Source organism: Oryctolagus cuniculus, chromosome 9 (genome assembly GCF_051225735.1).
Source record: "Oryctolagus cuniculus isolate XC-2025 breed Fujian yellow rabbit chromosome 9, ASM5122573v1, whole genome shotgun sequence".
In the NCBI taxonomy this organism is placed as follows: Eukaryota; Metazoa; Chordata; class Mammalia; order Lagomorpha; family Leporidae; genus Oryctolagus; species Oryctolagus cuniculus.
This window is the reverse complement of record NC_142875.1, coordinates 130565202-130587469: the sequence shown is the minus strand read 5'-3', so window position 1 is coordinate 130587469 and position 22268 is coordinate 130565202. Positions and strand designations below refer to the sequence as shown.

At 44.5% G+C, this 22268-nt stretch overlaps 1 protein-coding gene across 3 annotated transcripts in view; it reads left to right on the top strand.

The window, feature by feature from the left end:
* The window catches only part of CPNE8 (copine 8), a 260377-nt gene that overhangs the window by 177294 nt on the left and 60815 nt on the right, over positions 1-22268 (top strand). For all 3 annotated transcript variants that reach the window (XM_051850927.3, XM_002712675.6, XM_070049629.2), the window contains exons 11-13: positions 1384-1459; positions 3736-3789; positions 5068-5129. In XM_051850927.3, coding sequence (XP_051706887.3) covers positions 1384-1459; positions 3736-3789; positions 5068-5129 — 192 coding nt within the window. The remainder of the gene's footprint in view (positions 1-1383; positions 1460-3735; positions 3790-5067; positions 5130-22268) is intronic.

The window sequence follows — 22268 nt, the reverse complement described above, 5'->3', positions numbered from 1 at the left end:
TCCATGTGGGAGACCAGGAAGAAGCTCCTGGCTCCTGGCTTTGCATCGTCACAGCTCTGCCTGTTGTGGTCATTTGGGAAGTGAACCAGTTGATGGAAGATCTCTCCTCTGAACAACACTGAAGTATTGTATTGGTATTTTCTCTTGGTAGCTCCAAAGAGTGAGTTCAAGAGTTTAGGGTTCATAAATAGATATAAATCACAGTCTTCTCCTCTTGGAAACTATTATCTAGGAGAGGTCTGGGAGACTCTGGTGTTAAGAGAAATGTCTCATGTAAAGCACAGTGATGTATAAGATGTACATGGTCTTTAGAAGGGGGAGCACTGGGAGGCTGGGTAGCTAAATGAGCTACATGAAATGACTTCTGTTTGAACATCTTATTGTAAAAACAGCTAAAACTATGGTGGCTGTGTTTTTTCCCTTCCAAATCACAACTTGTGTAATCAGTATTTTGGACGGTATGTGTCATTTGTCATTGGTTATCAGGCCCCTGGATAGCTCATGGATTCTAAGTGAGTCATGGATAACCCTTGCATCAGCATGGGTCCTTGTAGGAATGTCAGTTTGCATTTCTAAAACAAATGAGCCAAGTGTAAATTCTATGATAGAGCTACCTACCTTGACATCTCTTATGTGTATTACATACTTTGCTCCTGCACGCTCTGTCTTCCTCCTTGGCACATTTTACTTCACCATTGCACAGGATCCCTGAATTTTAAACTTATTCTCAGCATTGTGTGTTCAGCATAGTGCTGGACATTATCTTGACTCCTGAGGAGGAGAATACAAGTCCTCTCCCTGCGGCTGAGTGCTGGACGTTTATTTTGTGCAAGCGTGGGTCAACCTCAGTGAGAACTCACCCATGTTTACTCATTTCTTACCCCTTCTCACTGAACTGAGCAGGCCTCCGAGAGGTAGTGACTTTTAGAATTACCAGGTTGGTGTTAGCAAAACACTTGTTAATTGCTGTCATTAAAGACCGGATTGGTGACTGTTAGACATGCTAGCACGTCATTTCTTTCTGTAGTGGTGTCTTATTACCCCCAGCCATAGGAAAGTTTGAAGATTTCTGTATATTTTTGATTACTTCGTTGATGAATAAATTGGAGTGTCTCCAATTTTCATCCTATTAAATAATTGATTATTTTAATAACAAATAATGTTTTTGAGATAGGAGCTCTTAATACTAATATACCTATGTCAAAATGAATTTTGGTGGAATACACATTTGAATATTAATGAAAATATGACTTGTATATACATGATTTTGAATTAGAGGACAATGATATATCCGTCTCTTAGAGTTAATAATTATTACATGCATAATAATAGCAAGCTTTTTCCACGATCACTAGACTTAATGTATACTTTCTTCCCTTTTAGTCACGATTTCATTGGAGAATTTACAACAAGCTACCGGGAACTTTCTAGAGGGCAGTCCCAATTCAATGTATACGAGGTGAGAAGCATTTTATTTTTATCACTTTCAGTAACTCTATGTCTTAAAACATGGATTTTTGCAAAGGATAAGTGCCACAGGTTAACTTAGCAACAATATATGATTTTAAGAATATTTAAATTCTTCTAGCCAACTGGTTTCTTAGACTAAATGATATTATTTCTCTTCAAGTCTCAAGGCCTTTTAAATCTGGAGTGATTTTGAATTTTTGCATGTGAAACTTTAAAAATTAAGTATGGATATGTTAATTTCTTAAGCTCCATTTTTTATATTTTGTCTTCCAACTTCCCCACCAAAACTTCTCTAATAAAAAAATAAAATGTGCTTCAGTTGTGATCAGTGGCACTGTGCAGTGGCCTGTGATCTGCGGAGTGCCTTCGCTCTCATTCACGTGCAAACTAGAGGGAGTGACAAGGCCATGCACAGTCAGTAGGAAATCCTGCTGGGGCCTGCAGTGTGGCCCTGGCCTGAGCTGCTGCTGGTGGCACCTCTGGCGCCCATACGTGAAATGCCAGTGAAGTCCCTGCTGATCTTCTGATCCAGCTCCCTGTGAATGGCCTGGAACGCAGTGGAGGAGGGCCAAGTACTTGTGCCCACTACCCATATGGGAGACCAGGATGGAGTTCCTGGCTCATGGCTTAGGGAACGAACAAGTGAATAGATCTCTTTTTCTGTCTGTTCTTCACTTTGTATGTCTCTGCCTTTGAAATAAATAAATCTTAAAAAAATCCATTTATTAAAGCAAGTCCACAGTAGTTACTTCTGCCTTAAAGCACTCCACTAGTTGGTCAGCAAGCATGTGTTGGGACACCTGGCGTAGTTTAGCACTGTTCATCCTTGAGCTGTGGTATTGCTATATTCCTATAATTTAATACTTGAGGACATCAAAGGAAAATATTATTATCAGTGTTTCATCAAGAATAATAACCTTTCTCTGCTGAGTTGACACTAAAATTGGCCTCTTTTAAGTTAAAAGTGAAGGAGTCTCCTTTACCTACCACCTTCTTACTGCACTAAGTATTCCACACACTAATTTGTACACTTGTAAAAATTACTAAATGTCTTCCATAGCCCATATTTTGTGTATCCCTCTGGGGATACAGTGATGACTAAAAAATGTCAGTGTGTAATGGGAGAGGCAGACATCTGAAGTACAGCTGACACAGGCCCTCTGTAGTGGTGGTCCTAATCCAGTTTAATCTGTTTTCTGAGTTCTCCTTGGGAGCCAGGCTTCCTGGCACTGCTTTATCCAGTGCCTCGTTACCTCTTCATAGGTGGTTAGAAATAGAATCCTGACTGTTGTCTCCAGTTTCTCTGCGTGGATCTCTGTGCTGTCGACTGAGTAGACCGTGCTCTGGTTGAAACCTCAGTTGAAGAGCGTCCCAACCCTGCGCTCTGATATTTAGGATCTCCTCAACATGGCTCCCGCTCACTTTTTCAGACTCATTTTGAATCTGTTTGTCTGTGACCTCTGTTTCAGTCAAACCCTTTCTAGAATGCTTGGTTCATTTCATTTTTATTGGAACCCTGGTTTACATTAATAAATTCTAGCTCAAATGGTACTTACTCATAAAGTCTTTCATGTTTTCTTTCCCGGTCAAGTGCTGTCCCCATGCTGTGGGTTGAGAAGAGCTGGCAGAGCCTCTTAAGGCACTACTGTATTTTATTGATCCTATGAGATTGACAGGTGGCACTCTCTTTCTTGTTCCTTGGTGCCTTCAGTTTTGTTCAAATGTAGGAGTGCATTGATACTGCATTGATACTTCCTCACGAAACCAATGGTCAAAAAAATCAGGCTTGTTTCGATAAAATAGACCTCTACCTACTAGGTAGTATGGGCATTCCGTGGAAATTACTTCCACTATGAAGCAATTGTTAGGTCAGAAGACCTCTTAGATATTCACACGCTGGGCGATCTGTTGTGTTAGGGTATTTAATTCGAGTAAGCTACATTTCTTAGATATGCATCACTTTAAATTTTCTAGAAAGTAATAATAATTATTGTGGACCTTGGATGTTATAACCTGTTCCCTAGAAGATGCAGAGGGTTAAAGACGCTCAGGGCATCCGGTGAGTGAGGAGAGTACCTCTGACAAACGAAGCTCTCTTTCCCGAGGCTCCCCAGCCAGTGTGCAGAGAAGCAGTGCCCAGATAACTGGCCAGGAGTCCTCAAAGCATTTGTAAAGCAGTACATGCACCAGACGCCAAGGCAGCCGATTAAACTAGTGTCTTCAAAATTACCTAACGTGTTTGAATTGTTTCGTCTGTTTTTTTAGGTGGTGAATCCCAAAAAGAAAGGAAAAAAGAAAAAGTATACCAATTCTGGAACAGTAAGTCAAATTTTTGTGTTAGCCATTAAACATTAAAATTAATGAATAAAGCCCAAGTGGACATTTTAAATCAGGCTGGAAACAAGTAAGACTGAAGCTTCGTATCACGTAGGATCGCACTGTGAACGTGACACAGGAGTCGGCTGCCTAGGGAGTGATCACAGGGGAGGACTCCCCGCTGGGGCTGGTGCCCGGCTTCCTCCTGTGGGCTGAGTTCCCAGAGGGAGGCTCATGTGTTCTTCTGCGGAGTCAGAGTACAGAGAATCAGGCAGACATGGAAAAGTTCAAGTCGTATTAAGAAAGACCTGGGGCCGGCGCCATGGCTCACTTGGTTAATCCTCTTCCAGTCTAGCTCTCTGCTGTAGCCCGGGAGTGCAGTGGAGGATGGCCCAAGTGCTTGGGCCCTGCACAGCATGGGAGACCAGGAGAAGCACCTGGCTCCTGGCTTCGGATCAGTGCAGTGCCGGCCACAGCAGCCATTTGAGGGGTGAACCAACGGAAGGAAGACCTTTCTCTCTGTCTCTCTCACTGCTAACTCTATCTTTCAAAAAAAAAAAAAAAAAAAAAAAAAAGGTGGAAAGACCATACCCTTAATGTCACCCTTAACTGTTAAGTAGATTTATTTTACAGGGTGTGAAGGTGCTCATTGATGATGCGTTGAACGTGACAACTGTGGGGATGGATGCTGTCCTAAATCAGTGCAGCAGGGTGCAAAGATGAATGTATCTGAAAGTTGTGTTAAAAAAAAAAAAAAAGAAATCATCTTATTGAGTAAAAAAATGCTGACATTTTCCCCCGAGATTTGCTTTCCTTTGGAGAGGCAAAATCTGAGTTTTCTCTGCGTTCCTGTGTAGGGATTCCTGAGAGTCAGGACACCCGCAGGGTAGATGATCCTGCCCAGAGCCCAGTCAGAAGCGCTGTGTCCCGCCCTCTGCAGCGTGGCTCACTGACTCTGGGTTTTCAGCTTCCTTTCGTCTTCCCTTTTATCTAAACTCAGAAGGAGCGCAGTGTCCTCTTAGATAATTTTCAAGCTGTCCTTCAAAGCGAGTAAACTGATCATAGAAAGGAGTTAATTTTTTCTTCTTTTCTGGTCCAGTCCCGTCTGTTAATTTTCAGTGTAAGAGCAGTCTGTCCTAGCAGATTTTAATAAACTATCATGTATTTAGTGCTTTTTCCAAATGCTAGGAAGTAAGGTTTTCTCTGTGTCATTTAGGGGAAAAAAGTCCTTTCAGGGTTACAGTTAGTTCTGCTGGAGCTAATTCTGGGTTTCTTTTCCAGGTAACGCTACTCTCCTTCTTGGTAGAAACGGAAGTTTCTTTCCTTGACTACATCAAGGGAGGGTAAGTAATGCTGTGAGATTGCTCGTTGCTTAGGCATTCCTGACGGTGTGTGGCAGGTGCTCCCACGCGGAGCCCAGCCACTGAGCTGAGCTCGCGATGCTGCCCCTCTCGCTCTTCTGTTTCAGACTGTGTACATCCCACTGCTGTCATGTGGGGGACAAGCTGCATCTCTAACCAAGAGAAGGGACTTGTTGTATCATTAATGGTCGTAGGTGGAGCTGTTAACGTATACTTTCTTGAGTGTTCTTATTTGCCCAACCTGCAGAACCTTGGCTTATCTTTAAAGGGGGTGAAGTCTGGAGGGCCTAATAGAATGTGGGTGCTGACTTAAGAATGTGAACAGAATGCAGCATGTCACAGGGTGGCCGTGCAGGAGTGGGGAGAATGGTCACTTGCTGTCCCCCAGGCTTCTGGGCAGGAATGCATTTCAGGAACAGACACTGTGGCCATTCTCAGCACCTTCCAGGACCTATCCTGTGCAGTAATGCATTGTACATTCTTGCATTCAGGCCAACAGGGAGATCTTCCCAGTTTTGTTTCTCTTTTTAATCTGGTTGGTCCTGCGTTAACCTAAATAAGCACAGGTGGAGACGGAGAACAGGGTTCCTTGTTCCTCAGGATCAGACGTCCTCTTTACCCTGTATTTACCACACACAGAAACAGTGAGAGGAAGGTGGAGCGTGTGGGGGGAGTTGACGGGGAGTGATAGTTGGAGGCATCACCCAGGTAAACCACTTCCGAATGACAGTTCAGTGGATGGTTTCCCAGGCCGCCTCTGAGGCATCACCATCAGGCTGAGGAGAGCACCGGGAAGGAGGGGCCAGGAGACCCAGGCCAGTGTCACAGAGGACACAGCTTGGCCTTTCTCGCTCTAATGAGATGAAACAAAGGAACAAATACCAGTACCTGCCTAAACAGGAAGTCCTTGGGCAAGGGAGGGCTGTAGACGGTTTGTGGGCAAATGAAAGGAAAAGATAAGCTTACGTGGGTGCAAGACGCCTTGGGAGTCCATGCACCGTTTTGTTCATAATACGCATCTTCACAGGCTTTGTGGATACTTCTTCCTGTGTGGGTATCTTGAACCCCACTCTGAAGCCTCAGGTGGCATCCACAAAGTTAGAGAAGTACTAACTAGAAAAAGGAGTTTGCCAGCTCTCCTTCATCTTCCAACATCTGCATATTTTTAATCTTTAGAAGATGGGGAAATCAAGAGTTGATTTTGTTTTACAAATAGATCTTTTTTTTTCTTGTGTCAAAGGCTTAGTAGCCATAGGAGACAGGTGAAGAAAAGGAAAGGAGGACTGTGGATAACCCCAGCACATGCTTTGTATGCTGAAGGGATGGGCTCCATGATGAGGCTGTGGTTCGCATGTCAGAGCAACCAAGTCTGAAATGCTAAGAACACCCTTCACAGTTTGTTCTTTCTTGTCCCTTGTGAGCATGTGAGAGGCATGCGTCTATAAGAAATTTTCCGTGCATTTGGTCAGTGGTGTGGATCGAGTCATAGTTTACTAAGTCTATCAGTAACAGTCGTTTGACGGTGTTACCCTGAAATCACTGTGAGTTGATCATGTTCCTCTTTTGGAAATCCTTTGTGTTAACCCGGGCACGTGGGCTTCTGCAGTGCAGGAACGGTGGTGACCTTAGCGAATCATGTCGTCATGTCTCCACTGCTGTCGACCTCGAGGTTCCTGCTCTCGGCTTGCACACTTCCTCCTCCCAGTGCTGCCTGTGCTGGCGGGAATGCCAATACCTTTTCTGTTACAAGTCAGTGTGTAAGTGCAGCCCCAGCTTAGGAGGCACCCTTTGTTCAATCTGACTTTGAGACTTTTATAAGAACCCATTTTTAAAAAAATATTTATATAGGGGCCGCACTGTGGAGCAGCGGGTTAACGCACTGGCCTGAAGTGCTAGCATCCCATATGGGCTCGAGTTCGAGACCCAGCTGCTCCGCTTCCCATCCAGCTCTCTGCTATGGCCTGGGAAAGCAGTGGAAGATGGCCCAAGTCCTTGGGCCCCTGCACCTGTGTGGGAGACCCAGAAGAAGCTCCTGGCTTCGGATCAGCACAGCTCCGGCCATTGCAGCCGATTGGGGAGTAAACCAGTGGATGGAAGACCTCTTTCTCTCTCTCCCCCTCTCTGCTCTCTTCTCTCTGTGTAACTCTGACTTTCAAATAAATAAATAAATATTTAAAAATATTTAATTGAAAGGCAGAGTTTCAGAGAGACAGAGACAGATGAAGAGATTTTATATTCGCTTATTCGCTCTACTAATGGCCACATTGGCGGGGGCTAGGCCAGGTCAGGAGCCCGGCACTCTTGGTCTCTCACAGGGGTGCAGGGGCACATAGACTTGAGCCACCTTCCACTGCTTTCCCAGGCATATTAGTAGGGAGCTGAATCAGAAGTGAAGCAACCAGGACTGGAACCGATGCCCAGATGGTTTGCTGGCATTGCACAGGGCTGCTTAATCCACTATGCCACAATGCCACACCCCAGAAACCTATCTTTGATTAGCAAATGTATTCTAAAAATTTAGGTTAAATTTCACCAGATAATCATTCTAACTAGAATTTAATTAATTTCTATAGAATCAAATTATCTGAGAAAGATAATGAAAAAGATAAATATATTCTGCAGTATTTTATGTGGAATATATAATAAATGTGTATATATCTTAAATACATTAGAATTTTACATTTATATATCATTTACCACTATAACTTTTTTTAAAAAAAACTTTTATTTAGTAAGTACAAATTTCCTAAGTACAACTTTAGGAATGTAGTGATTGTTCTCACCATACCTGCCTTCCCCCCTCCACTTCCACTGCACCTCCTCCACTCTCCCCCATTCCCAGTCCTATTCTCCATTAAGATTTGTTTTCAGTTAACTTTATACACAGAAGACCAACTCTATCCTATGTAAAGATTTTAACAATTTGCACACTCACATACACACAATATTAAAAAAAAAAAACTATTTGCGAACAAGTATTACAGTTAACTCTCCTAATACAACACAGTGAGGACAGAGGTCCTGCATGGGAAGTTAGTGCACAGTGACTCCTGCTGTTGATTTAACAGTTAACAGTCTTATGTATGACGTCAGTGACCACCCAAGACTCTTGCCATGAGCTGCGAAGGCTGTGGAAGGCATTTGAGTCCACAGTCCCCATTAGTGTCTAGACAAGGCCATGAGCAAAGTGGAAGTGCTTTGCTCCCATCAGAGAAAAGTACCTCCTTTGATGGCTGCTTCTTTCCACAACACAGAGCTCTTAATGTAGTTACCACCCTTCGACATCAGAGTCCAAATCGCTAGCAGTAATTATTCTTAAATGACTTTATGTGTTTCTGCTCAAAAGGACTTGCTGTAAGTTACTGAGCAGCACAGTTGAATCGTGAGTTTTTATTAAGTTTTATTAGGAGATCGTCTCTGTCATGGCAGTCCTTATGTTGTAATGACAGGCAAATTGCTTTATAATTTAGATTTCAGTTTTCTGTACTTTACATGACTCTGGTATTCTAAAGTCCACTGGTAAAACGATTTGATTCCAGTAGATCTTCCAAACAAACCTGCTGTGATACCTGATTTGTTTTTCTTGGTTCTGACCCTACTGCTTATATCCTTATAGAAGACTCACTCCAGTGTACAGATGTACCGTACATGGTTATTTGCTGACCCCTTACCCTGTGTCTGGCCAGTGAGCTAAGTGTCTTCAGGGAACTAACTGTCCCCTCTCTCCTTGGCCCCTTTGCCCTGGCCTCTCCTTTCTCCTTCCCTCTCTTTCCCCCTTGAGAAACAGACATGCTGATAATTTTCTCTTTCCAGAAATAATTACAAGTTCATCTCTTTGTACTGTTTACTTTTCGGTATGTGTGTACATGATGTATAATTTCTGTTCCCTGCCGAAGTCCTGTTTAGTTTACGTAGCCTGAGTGTAAATTCATATCTCGACTTACAGAATATGTAAGAATGTTATTAGAAGACACATAGGAAGATTTAATCTTCATTTAGCTATTAGTTACAGGGATTGGTCAAGGCATGTACTTCATGGAATATCTGATGTGTTTTACATGTAAGAAATGAGAACTTGAGTTTCATATTCCAAGGGTTTTAAAAAGACTCAGTTGGTAGGAGAATGACGAATTATGGCACCTTGACATGGGGAACACCAGTGTTAAAATCATTGTGAGAAGGCCGGCGCCGCGGCTCACTAGGCTAATCCTCCACCTTGCGGCGCCGGCACGCCGGGTTCTAGTCCTGGTCGGGGCGCCACATTCTGTCCCGGTTGCCCCTCTTCCAGGCCAGCTCTCTGCTGTGGCCAGGGAGTGCAGTGGAGGATGGCCCAGCTGCTTGGGCCCTGCACCCCATGGGAGACCAGGAGAAGCACCTGGCTCCTGCCTTCGGATCAGCGCAGTGCACCAGCCACAGCGGCCATTGGAGGGTGAACCAACGGCAAAGGAAGACCTTTCTCTCTCTGTCTCTCTCTCCCTGTCCTCTCTGCCTGTCAAAAAAAGAAATCATTGTGAGAATAAATTTCCACAAACATCTCTCCCAGGATTTCACTGGTTTATTGTTTTTCTTGATAGATTTCCTACAGATTCTCTTTAACTTGCTTTAGACATTATGAGTCGTTTGGATGTTCTGCCCCTGATAATCCGGAAACTCACTCCCAGTGTATCAGTGCACTGCAGTGACTGCGAGTCACACTAAAAGCAGACAACAACTTACATCAAAATTTCTGAAGGTAACAGCATAGAATACATGAGCTGCACTTGCTTCAGATTAGAACTAATTGCACTTGTGGGTAATTGCGTATGGGTGGTCTCAGGGTGCCTGTTGGTCCCCTGTGAACTGTGCCATTGAGGTGCCTCCTGCAGACGTCTTTGTCCTCACAGACGTGTCTCCTGTAGCCACAGATATTCATATCACTGTTTAGCAGCTCAGTGGGTTTACAACTCATCATCATAATTGTCTGAAACCACACATTTGACGAGTGAGAAATTACAGAAATAAGAATTTTCACTCACAAATTTTAAAGTATTATACCATGATAAAGATAAATATAAAATGTTAAAAAGTTAGGTTAATTTGAAAGTGTATAATGTGATATCAGAATCCCTGTGATCACACATCTAGGGGTAGTCACCTCGAGAAATTTGCTATAAATTATTCCGTTTCTTGACAATCACATGCCATCATTTTATAACAGTGGCATCACTGTGTGTGTAGTACTCTGCACTGTTATTTCCTCTTTGAATACATGGTGTTTCTGTGTGACTGTGCCACTACTTACATAGTTACCTTGTTTCAACAGGCTTGCATTGTGTGAATGGATGTTTTAGTAAATTCAGTTTTTTATTAAATCATAGCAAAACTGCCACGTTAAACTCTGGTGTACACGTGGCTTTTTGTGCACTTGGTTAAGCGTGCATGTAGGGGTACTTCCTAGAAATAATGTTGCTGAGTTAGCTGGTATGTTTGTAGTACAGTCTGCAGATTAGGTTGTATTGTCAAAGATTGTCATAATGTGCTCTGCCAACATCTGGGTGTGAATTGACATACACTTACCGTGCTTCATAGTGTCCGTTATTTTTCACTTTTGCTGCTAAGTTCCCCGTCACTCTCAGCTCTCATCTGTGAAGCCTCTGTTTGTTAGCCAGTTGTGTGTCCTTTCTAAAGCGTCTGTTCAACCAGCTGTGGATTTGGAAGCTCATCTTGTAGAGTCCTTTCTCACCCCGCCGCTCTCCCTTCTCCCAGTCCCCCCGGAAAGCTGCACGTGTTTTCCGCAGGAGGCAGAACACAGAAAGGCAGCTGGCAGCTACACTGCTCAGAGTGGGCAGCACTGTGGTCTGCAGGTGCATCCATTTCAGTCACCTCCAGAGACTTCTCACCTGACCCCTCCACTCTTAACTTCTGCTCTCTGATGAGACTAAAGAAGAACATAAAATAAATAACTGATCAACCAAATCAGCCCCAAGCAGTGCAGTGGGTGGCGGCATTCATTACTACTTGGCAGAGTTGTTGAATTTTCAAGGTTAGCTTTAATTTTTTTTCACTCTTATTTATATAAGGCGAACAAATTTCTAGTGTTCCATCTGTAAAGATTTATGGGTATAGTAATGCTTCCCACTCTGCCCTCCCTCCTGCCAGTATTTCCACTCTCACTTCTCTTTCCTTTATTATTATTTTAATTTTTACTGTGACATACTTTCAGTCTATTTTATAATCTTAAGTTTAACCTTCTACTAAGTAAAGAATTCAGCTAATACAAGGGAAAAAAAACTGTTCCTTAATGGTAGAGACCAAGGCTGTAAACAGTAATGGAATCTAAGTATGTCAATTTTGCTCATACATATTATTTTTTATACTTTATTAGTTAAGAAGAGATCAGGGAAACCATTTGATATTTGTCATATTGGGACTGGCATATTTCACTAAGCATAATAGTTTCCATTTGCACCCATTGTGTTACAAAAAACAGGATTTCATTCTTTTTATTGGGCGGGTAGTATTCCATAGTGTGTATATACTACATTTTAGTTGTCCAGTCATCATTTGATGAACATCTGGGGTGATTTCGTATCCTAGCTATTTGGAGTTGGCCTGCACTAAACAGGTACAGATGAGTCTTTGATGTGCTGCTTTCATTTCGTTTGGGTAGATGCCCAGGAGCGGGATGGCTGGCTCATATGGTAGATCTGTTTTTAGCTTTCTGAAGTATCTTCATACTGTCTTCTACAGTGGCGGTACTAATTTACATTCCCACCAACACTAGATTAGGGAACCTTTTTTCTCCAAACCCTCACCAGCATTTATTGTTTAATGATTTCTTTCTGAGAGCCATTCTAACTGGGATGAGGTAAAACCCCGTTGTGGTTTTGATTTGCATTTCTCTGATGGTTAGTGATCCTGAACATTTTTTGATGTGTCTGTTGGCCATTTGAATTTCGTCTTTTGAAAAATGTCTATTCAAGTCCTTTGTCCATTTCTTAACTGCATGGTTTGTTTTGTTGTTGTTGAGTTCCTAGAACTCTTCATAGGTTCTGGATATGAATTCTTTATCAGTTGCATAGTTTGCAAATATTTTCTCCCATTCTGTCTCCCAATGCTTCTTTGCTGAGTGTTTCCTTTGCAGAGCAGAAGATTCTTAACTTGATGTAATCCCATGTCTCTCTCTCTCTTTTTTTTTTTTTTTTTTTTTTTGGACAGGCAGAGTAGACAGTGAGAGAGAGACAGAGAGAAAATTCTTCCTTTGCCGTTGGTTCACCCTCCAATGGCCGCCGTGGCCGGCATGCTGCAGCGGGTGCACCGCGCTGATCCGAAGCCAGGAGCCAGATGTTTATCCTGGTCTCCCATGGGGTGCAGGGCCCAAGCACTTGGGCCGTCCTCCACTGCACTCCCTGGCCATAGCAGAGGGCTGGCCTGGAAGAGGGGCAACCGGGACAGAATCCAACGCCTCGACCAGGACTAGAACCCAGTGTGCTGGCGCCGCAAGGTGGAGGATTAGCCTAGTGAGCCGCGGCACCGGCCCCATGTGTCTCTTTATTTGCTTTTATTGTGCTTCTCAGGTCTTTTCAGGAAGTCTTTGCCTACGCTCATGTCTTACAGTGTTTCCCTGATGTTCAATTCATAGATTTAGATCCTTGACATATTTTGAATTGATTTTGTGTAAGGCGTAAGGTAGCGGTCTTGTTTCATACTTCTGCACATGCAGTTCCGATTTCCCCAACACTCTTTGTTGCAGAAACTTTCTCCAGGGCTTCATTTTAGCTCCTTTCTCAAAGATTAGTTGGTTAGAGATGGGTGGATTGATTTCTAGGGTTTGTATTCTGTTACGTTTGTCTGCATGCCTGTTTTGGGCCAGTACCAGGCTCTTTTGATTATTACTACCCTGTAGTATGTCTTGAAACCTGGTATTACAGTACCTCTGACTTTTTTTTAATTAGTTATTTATTTGAAAGGCAGATTAGAGAGAGGCAGAGGCGGTGTTGGTGGGAGTGGTCTTCCATCTACTGGTTCATACCTCGAATGGTCACAGTGGCTGGAGCTGTGCTGATCTGAAGCAAGGAGCTTCTTTTGGATCTCCCATGTGGGTTTAGGGGTCCCAGGACTTGCACCATCTTCTACTGCTTTCCCAGGTTGCGGCAGAGAGCTGGATTGAAAGTGGAGCAGCCAGGACTTGAGCCGGTGCTCATGGCGGGTGTCGGCACTGCCTGGTGGTGGCTTCACCTGGTCTTAGCAGGAAGTTATAATCGAGTTGAGACGGCCGGCGCCACGGCTCACTAGGCTAATCCTCCACCTTGCGGCACCAGCACACCGGGTTCTCAGTCCCAGTCGGGGCGCCGGATTCTGTCCCGGTTGCCCCTCTTCCAGGCCAGCTCTCTGCTGTGGCCCAGGAGTGCAGTGGAGGATGGCCCAAGTGCTTGGGCCCTGCACCCCATGGGAGACCAGGAGAAGTACCTGGCTCCTGCCATTGGATCAGTGCGGTGTGCGGGCCGCAGCATGCTGGCCGCGGCGGCCATTGGAGGGAGAACCAACGGCAAAGGAAGACCTTTCTCTCTGTCTCTCTCTCTCACTGTCCACTCTGCCTGTCAAAAAAAAAAAAAAAAAAAAAAAAGAGTTGAGCCACAGTGTGAACCCAGGCACTGCATTATGGGATGTGGGTGTCTGAGCAATGTCTTAACCATAGCATCACACTCCCACTCCAGCCTTTATTACTTTTATTTGTGGTTGTCCTGTTACTAGCTTGGGCCCCTGTCCCCATGTGGGAATCCTAGAGGAAGCTCCTGACTTCAGAACAGCCCTGCTGAGGCCTCATTCAATCTGATGCTGGCTGTGGACTTGTCGTATATTGCCTTGATTGTGTTGAGAAGTGTTCCTTCTGTACCCAATTTACCTAAGGTTGTTTTTTTTTTTTATCCTAAAAGGATGTTGTATTTTATCAAATACTTTATTTGCATCTATTGAGATAATCATAACACTTTCAATCTTCAGTTTCTTAATATGATGTTTCCAGGAATCTTTCCATTTCTTCTAGATTTTCTAATTTGTTTGTAGTAATTCCTGATGTTTCATTGTTCTCACATCTATGTACTTTTTCATTTATTAATTTGGGACTTCTCCCTTTTGTTTGGTTAGTTGGGCCAACCATTTATCAATTTAAAAAAAAAAAAACAGCTCATAATTTCACTGGTCTTTTGTGTTTTTCCAAAATTGTTTTGTTGTCTAATTTTAATTCTTTACTCATACTAATTTTGGTTTTAGTTTTTGTTTTTCAAGGTCCTTGAAATGCCTCGATAGTTCATTTATTTGATGTCTTTATGTAGACACTAACTGGTATAAACTTCCTGCTTGACGCTGTTTTTGCCGTATACCCTAAGTTTTGCTAAGTTGTGTTGTCATCTTCATTTGTTTCCAGGAACTTTTTATTCCCCTTTTGATGTTTCCTGTGACCCACAGAGGATCATGCTGTTGAGTCTCCATGTGTTTACATGTTTTCTAGAGATTCTCAGTTGTTAATTTCTGGCTTAATTTCACTGTGGTGACCTCCTCTGTTGTGGGCTTGGGGGGGGGGGGTGGTCACGCCTGACTGAATCACAGCCTCACCTCTCTCCCAGGGCGATCAGTTGCCTGGGGTCAGCCCACAGTGGGTGCCGCCCTCATCCATGCTGGTGCGTGAACCACATGAGGGGTCTGTGCAGACTCCGTGTGAGCACAGAATCCGTGATGACCTGCCCCAAGCAGTCAGGGGGCTCGAGCTTGACGGTGATTGCACAGACACCCAGCTGCACTGCACACCCTGTCGTGTAATCCCAGAATTCCCACGGTCACGGGGTGCAGAGGATCCCTCCTGGCCCCACAAGCCCGCACTGCCCACGGAGAGAGCGGAGATGCTCCCAGAGCCGGGTGCCCGCAGGTGCTCCGCCTTGGCAGTTTAGCCCCGGGGCCTTGTTCTCAGAAGCTGGTGTCTGCTCCAGCCCCGGCTGCGGGAGTCGTGTGTGGCGTCCCCGCTCACTGCTGCACGTGCACTGTTCCACGCTGCTCCACGGCATCCCTCTTCCTTCTGCAGAGTTTCCACTGCCAGCGTCTCCCCAGCTCCCCCCTGCGAATGCACTCCCTCCGCTTTTCTTCTGTTGTCTTCCCCTTGTCAGAATCAGCGCACCTTCCCCTTCAGCCATCTTGGGCTGCCAAGGTGAGCTTTTCATAAGAGATACACCACCAGAACAGCAGTAACTAACTCATCACTGTTGAAAGGCAGAGAGACAGAGACAGGAAGGGAGCCACACGAAGAGATACGCAGACAGAGAGAGCCACTATTTACTGGTTCACTCCCTGATGCCTGCAACAGCTGGGGCTGGGCCGAGCTGAAACCAAGAGCCAGTAACTCAGTCCAGGTCTCCAGTGTGAGTAGCAGGGACCCACTATCACTGCCACCCAGGGTGCCCGTTAGCAGGAAGTTAGAATCAGGAACGAGCCACAGTGTGAACCCAGGCACTGCGTTATGGGACGTGGGTCTCTGAGCAGTGTCCTAACCATAGCACCACACTCCCACTCCAGCCGTTATGACTTTCATCTGTGGGTTGTCCTGTTGCTAGCTTAGAGGACCTCAGTTCAGGGACATCCTCCTTGTACCCTCCTAATCTAAGAGAACCTGCTGCTAGGTTATGCTTACCTAGAATCTTCATTGAGAAATAAGCTGAGGTCCTCAAAAGGAGTGAGAAATCCCCATATGAAATGTAAATACAGCAACTGAGTTGATATTCTAGCTAATTCTGGTCCATCGAAAATAAACTTAGCAGGGGATTTCTTGGATTCCTTTCGTTGTACTTTTCTCTACATTAATTTAAAAATCACTTGTCATAGACTTACTGCCTGGGAGTAGGAGAGTAAGGAAGGGGCAGAGCGGGCAGTTGATATGGATGATCTAGTGGTCTTCCTTATCAAAATCTGAGAGTAAACATGCATAAAGAATTCTTTAATTACATTTTAAAAATTCCAATTCTCATTTTCTTACAAAAACATAGTTGAATCAAACATTATAAAAACTGTTATTGATCCTGAGTCCAAGTAGAAATTACAGAGTTAAGAATGAACATCTGGGGGCCCGTCTTTGGTGTGGCGGGTAAAGCTGCCAACTAGAACGCTAGCCTACCATGTGGATGCCGATTTGGGTCTCAGCTGCTCCACTTCCAATGCATCTCTGTGCTGATGGCCTGGGAAAGCAGTGGAAGATGGGCCAGGTGCTTGGGACCCTGCACCCACGTGGGAGACCCAGAAGAAACTCCTGATTTCGGACCAGCCCAGCTCAGGCCGTTGTGGCCCTTTGGGGAGTGAACCAGTGAATGGAAGACCTCTCTCTCTCTCTCTCTCTCTCTCTCTCACTCACTTATTCTAACTCTGCCTTTCAAGTAAATACATTTCTTAATAGTAAAAAAAAAAAGAGAACATATTTAAATACCAAACAATTGTTTTCAAAGCTCTTTCAAATCTCCCTCTTGAAAGGAACTTCCTTTTATGCTCAGTTGTTGATATCTGATGTTCTAGTATTCCATTCTTTTTTTATTATTATTATTTTTTGACAGGCAGAGTGGACAGTGAGAGAGAGAGACAGAGAGAAAGGTCCTCCTTTGCCGTTGGTTCACCCTCCAATGGCCGCCGCGGCCAGCGTGCTTCTGCCAGCACACCCCGCTGATCTGATGGCAGGAGCCAGGTGCTTCTCCTGGTCTCCCATGGGGTGCAGGGTCCAAGCACTTGGGCCATCCTCCACTGCACTCCCTGGCCACAGCAGAGAGCTGGACTGGAAGAGGGGCAACCGGGACAGAATCCGGCGCCCTGACCGGGACTAGAACCTGGTGTGCCGGCGCCGCAAGGCAGAGGATTAGCCTAGTGAGCTGCGGCGCCGGCCAAATATTCCATTCTATTAGTCATTATTGATGTAGACATTTACTGAAATTATAACCTTGATTATTTGTGGAAGTGTTTGATTAGCCCGCTACTTTTCACTCCCTGTCTCAGTCCCTAAGACATTGTATTTGGCTTTCCTAGACAGGTTTCTGGCTGCAGGTACCTGGTGAGCAGCTGAGTGATGCATTCTAAATCAGTCAGGATTCAATTACTATGCAAATATTTTCTAAAATAAAAACCTGACCTTTCTTATTTTCTGTTTTTGCCTTCACAACTGTACTGTGTTTTTCCTGGAGGTTGAGATACATTTTAAAGACATGAGGTAGTGAAAGGGTTTATTTTCTAAATAGAAGAATCAACTCCATAAAGGGGCTTCATTACAGAGTAATAAAGGCTGATTGTGTCATCTGCGTGACTGACCTTGGGTCATTAGTTTTAGTCATTCTCTGAGAATCTTTTATTTCTCTTATTAAAATTAATTTCGGATGGCAAAATTTTTGTATTACTTGATAAAGATGTTTATTTCAGTCATCGTGAGTAAGGTCATTATCAGATCCTTTTCTTGCACACAGTGTTCTGAAATCTAAGATCCTTCCTTAGGTAGCGTCGTCATCGTTTTCCATATTGTTAATTGTGAAGTGGGTACTTTGTGTCTACAGACCCCTGGAGCATGTTTCCTGTTCACAACAGCTTGCTCTGAGCCGCAGAGGGCAGAATCACATTTGAGTCGGCTCTGTGTGGGGGGCAGTCCCTCTGCTCCCGAGTCGTCACCGAGCTCTGCTCTAGCAGCAGCACCCTGAGACAAAGATCTGGGAAGGTTTCCACAACCCTTTAACCTGCAGATGAAGGGGGAAACAGGTCACAGATTCTGTTGCACAATGCGTCCCTGCTAAGTTATAAGAATTTCACATGAACAGGAAACCCTGTTCTGTGTTTTTTTAGAACATTGAGTTAATTAGAAGCTCACAGATCTGCACACTGTCATTTTCTTCTCTGAAAATAATCCCTAACTCTCACCCATCCAGCCCAACTGGGCCAGACACGATGATACCGCTGTACCCACTGCCTCTTCCCAGGTGTACTTTTTTAATTTGGGAAGCAGAGAGACAGATGTCCCACCTGGGGGTTCATTCCCAGATGCCCACGGTGGTGGGAACTCAATCCGACCCTCCCCTGAGGGTGGCAGAGACACGACCACTTGAGAGCCATCACCTGCTGCTTCCCAGGCTGTGTGTTAGCAGTAAGCTGGAATTGGGACCCAGGACTCAAATCCAGACACTCTGATACAGAAAGCAGGCTTCCCCACCCTGTGTCTTAACCAGTAGGCCCATACGTCCACCTCTCCTGGGTGTCATTTTAATTATCCATTTGTAAGACTTCTCTCTTCAAAGTGACATAATTCTTAAATCTTTGTGTAGTGCTCAACACAGTACAGCCATTGAATAAATATAGACTAAGCAGAGAGCCATTTTTTTTAAAGAATTATTTTATTTATTTGAAAGAAAGAGCTACAGAGAGAGGTAGAGCCAGAGAGAAGTCTTCCATTCTGCTGGTTCACTCCCCAGATGACCACAATGGCCAGAGCTGAGCCCATCTGAAGCCAGGAGCCAGGAGCCTCCTCTAGGTCTCCCATGCAGGTGCAGGGGTCCAAGGCCTTGGGCCATCTTCCACTGCTCTCCCAGGCTACAGCAAAGATGCGGATTGGAAGAATAGCAACTGGGTCTCAAATCGGCACCCATATGAGATGCCAGCACTGCAGGCTGGGGCTTTAACCCACTGCGCCACAGCACCGACCCCCAGACAGCCATTTTAAGTGTTATTTTCCACCTGTTTTCCTTCTGAATCTCTCAGCATAACTAAAACGTGACCAAACAGAACTTTATTGAATAGAGTGGGACGACTCAGTGAACTGGATTATAAACCCCTATGTTCCAGTCTCTCAGATTGCATGGACTTGGAACCTTCCTCTCTCCATGCCTCGCACCCCATCACCAAACAAGACAGGTGCACAATGCTTTTGTGTGTCCTCCACCAGAAGGGACCCCCCTGAACTCTGTGTCTTGGTTGGAAGTTACTTGGATGAAAGGCCAGAGGACGGGAAGCAGGAGATTGTCTCAGTGAGCAGGGTATGGGAAGAACCCCTCTGAGGGGTAAATGGCAAAGAAATGGTTGCCGGTTCCTGAGGCTGGGTTCAGTACTGGGCAGGAAATTGGATTCTGGCATTGATAATTGGTCAACTCGAATCCTAGCTGTGCTTCTTGGTAGTGTAACCTGTTTCCATGTTGATAAAAAAGTAATAAAAGTTGTGGCTGGTGTCGTGGCTCACTAGGCTAATCCTCCACCTGTGGCGTCGGCACACCAGGTTCCAGTCCTGGTTGGGGCGCCGGATTCTGTCCCGGTTGCTCCTCTTCCAGTCTAGTTCCCTGCTGTGACCCAGGAGTGCAGTGGAGGATGGCCCAGGTCCTTGGGCCCTGCACCCGCATGGGAGACCAGGAGAAGGCGCCTGGCTTCTGGCTTTGGACCAGCGCAGTGCTCCGGCTGCAGTGCGGTGGCCATTAGAGGGTGAACCAACGGCAAAAGGAAGACCTTTCCCTCTCTCTCTCTCTCACTCTCACTCTCACTGTCCACTCTGTCAAAAAAAAAAAAAAATAATAAAAGTTGTAAGTCCTATGTCATAGGGTGACTGTGCAGATAAATGCTATATAGTTCACTCTCCATGAATGTTATATTTTAATTGGTCAAAAAATTCCAGTATGTTTTATCTCATTTGATCATCATAATACGGTTGGTGCAGTTGCCCTGGTTAACAGAGACCTGGAGAAGAAAAGGTATGTGCAAGTTTATAAAGTTAGTTGTCGCTCCCCCTCTTCGTGGAGGAACGACACAGGACCCTGCGCTGTTCTTTCGTCTGCTCGGCCCTCCCCGGGTTTGCTGCTGGTTCTTCCCGGGTTGGCTACTGTCCCTTCCACCTCCGTGGAAGGGCGGTTCCCCCTGGCCACATTCCCCACTTCCGCAGGGGAGTGGCACACCGCCGGCCGGCTCTCTCGGGGGCTGCACAGGCGTTCCCTTAGATGTTCCCCTTAGATGTTCCTCGTGCATGCCATCTCTCTCCTCCTTTATAGTCCTCCTCCGCCAATCCCAACTCTGCTACCCACATGCCGAGTACGCTGCTCTCCTCCAATCAGGAGCAGGTCCTACAGTTTATTGGTTGAACTGGAGGCAGCTGTGTAGAAGCTGTTACTCCCTTCTCAGCGCCATATTGTGGGAGAGCAGATGCATAGAATAAGTCTTAATTCCAGTAACTTAGTCTAGTCCGAGTTGCTCCCCACAGTTAGTAAAAGTCCCCTTGTATTCAGTTCTGTTTGAGGATGGCTCCATGGCACTCTGGATTCCAGGCAGTCCTGTGCACTACAGCTCAGACTCTCGGTCCTAAATCTCACATTGACCTGAAATTTCAAATAAAAGGCTTGCATCCCTTTAAAAAAATGAAATGTCTTAGCAAAAATAAAACAAATCCGAGAACTGCCTACCTATCATCAGCTCATTTAAAAGGCTAGTGTGGGCTCCTTGGCACTGCTTACTTTAAAGGCAAGTCGGAGATCATTAAGTCCCTTTACCAACAAGTTCCAAAAGGATTTTTTTCCTTCAAGATACTTGGAGCAATTGCAGTGCTACTGTAAAATGCCTGCCTGCGTTCTATAAAATTGGTGGCATTACACGGAGCATGTTGCTGTAGGGAATATGTCTTGCTGGGAAAAGCAAAAAAAAAAAAAATTATTTCTTACCCTAATCCAATTTACTGCTTAAAAACTGAATCTGCACGTCTAGGATTTTTTATATTGCTTCTCGTGGTGGCACCCAAGTGCTTTGCATTCATTAGAGCAGAGAAGAGCTCAGCCCTGTGGCACCGAACAGGATAAATCTAATAATAATAAAAAAAAAAACAGCCATTCTGCCTTCTATAAATACATTCACAGAGAAGATTATCATATTTAAGTGAAGCTCATCTTGACTAAGGTTAAAAAAGAGACAGGAATAGTCACAAGACTCCGATCAACACTGTTTGGATGAACGCTTGATTCTGGTCTTGTACAGTTACTTGCTTTCAGAATGTGACTTCCTCGCCAGTTTCCGTTACTCTGCAGAGAGTTTTTTTAGAGCCATCAATCTCCAATTCAGAGAAAGCTCTGCAGGTCTGCTTCTTCGTCAGCGCTGTGCCCCTGTAGCCCGAATGCTGACAGTCTGCTTTGTATCAGGCAGGTTCTCAGTCCTGTTCCATGGTGAGAGTGCCAAGTGGAGACCCGCTGGAGTAATGAAAGACAAAGGAGTTTTGAAAAATTATTACTAACACCAGAAAAACAGGGTTAAGTGGTGGGTTAATTACTTACTCTTTAAGCATAGAACTTTTCTTTGAAATATAGGAACTTCGGTTGGAACAAACATTGTATCTGCTTTTTCTAAATTTCTACTATAGCTTACAACATGCTTTGCAATCTCTAACGTTGTTTCACTCAATTAAAAGGCTGGGAACTTGGAGGAGAAAGTTATTAAAAGACAAGACTGTCTCACCCAGGGCAGGTGGTAGTGGAAAGGGAGAGAGAATTTGCCAGACACTGCTCAGGAGTGTTGAGGTATGGTGATATGAGTAGATTCCACTATTGCCGATTACACTACTGTTTTTAAGTTCTTTATAGACAGTGTGCCTGCTACTGCCTGCTCTGATCGAAGCTTGATTGCACCGCCATTGTTACCCCACCAACCACAATAGGAGGAATCAATGAAAAATAAGTACATTTTAAAATAAAGGCAGGATTCTGACCCAGTGAGGAAAAGGATTATGAATAACAAGAAAATGACATGAGTTACTCAAGGAATTTGTTCTGTAGTATGTAGACTATTTATTATGTACAGTTTATAATATTTAGAGGACTCCGTCAGAGTAGATATTACCCATCGATTGAATGAGAAAACGAGGGTTCGTAGCACTGCTGTTTGTTGCATGGGGTTACAGTAGTTGCTGGTTGTGATTCTGTGAGATATTTCAGTGCTTTGTCACTTTAAATGGGATTCTGCTTGTTAGTACTTCTGTGGGTTTTTTGGGTTTGAATTTGATACTTTGGTGGCTTATTTTGATTATGTTCCTTTTGAAATATTTCCTAACTACTGATTAGAAGAGAAAGGTTGGAAATGCTATATACCTTTTTTGATAAGGAGTTCTTGAACCACAGG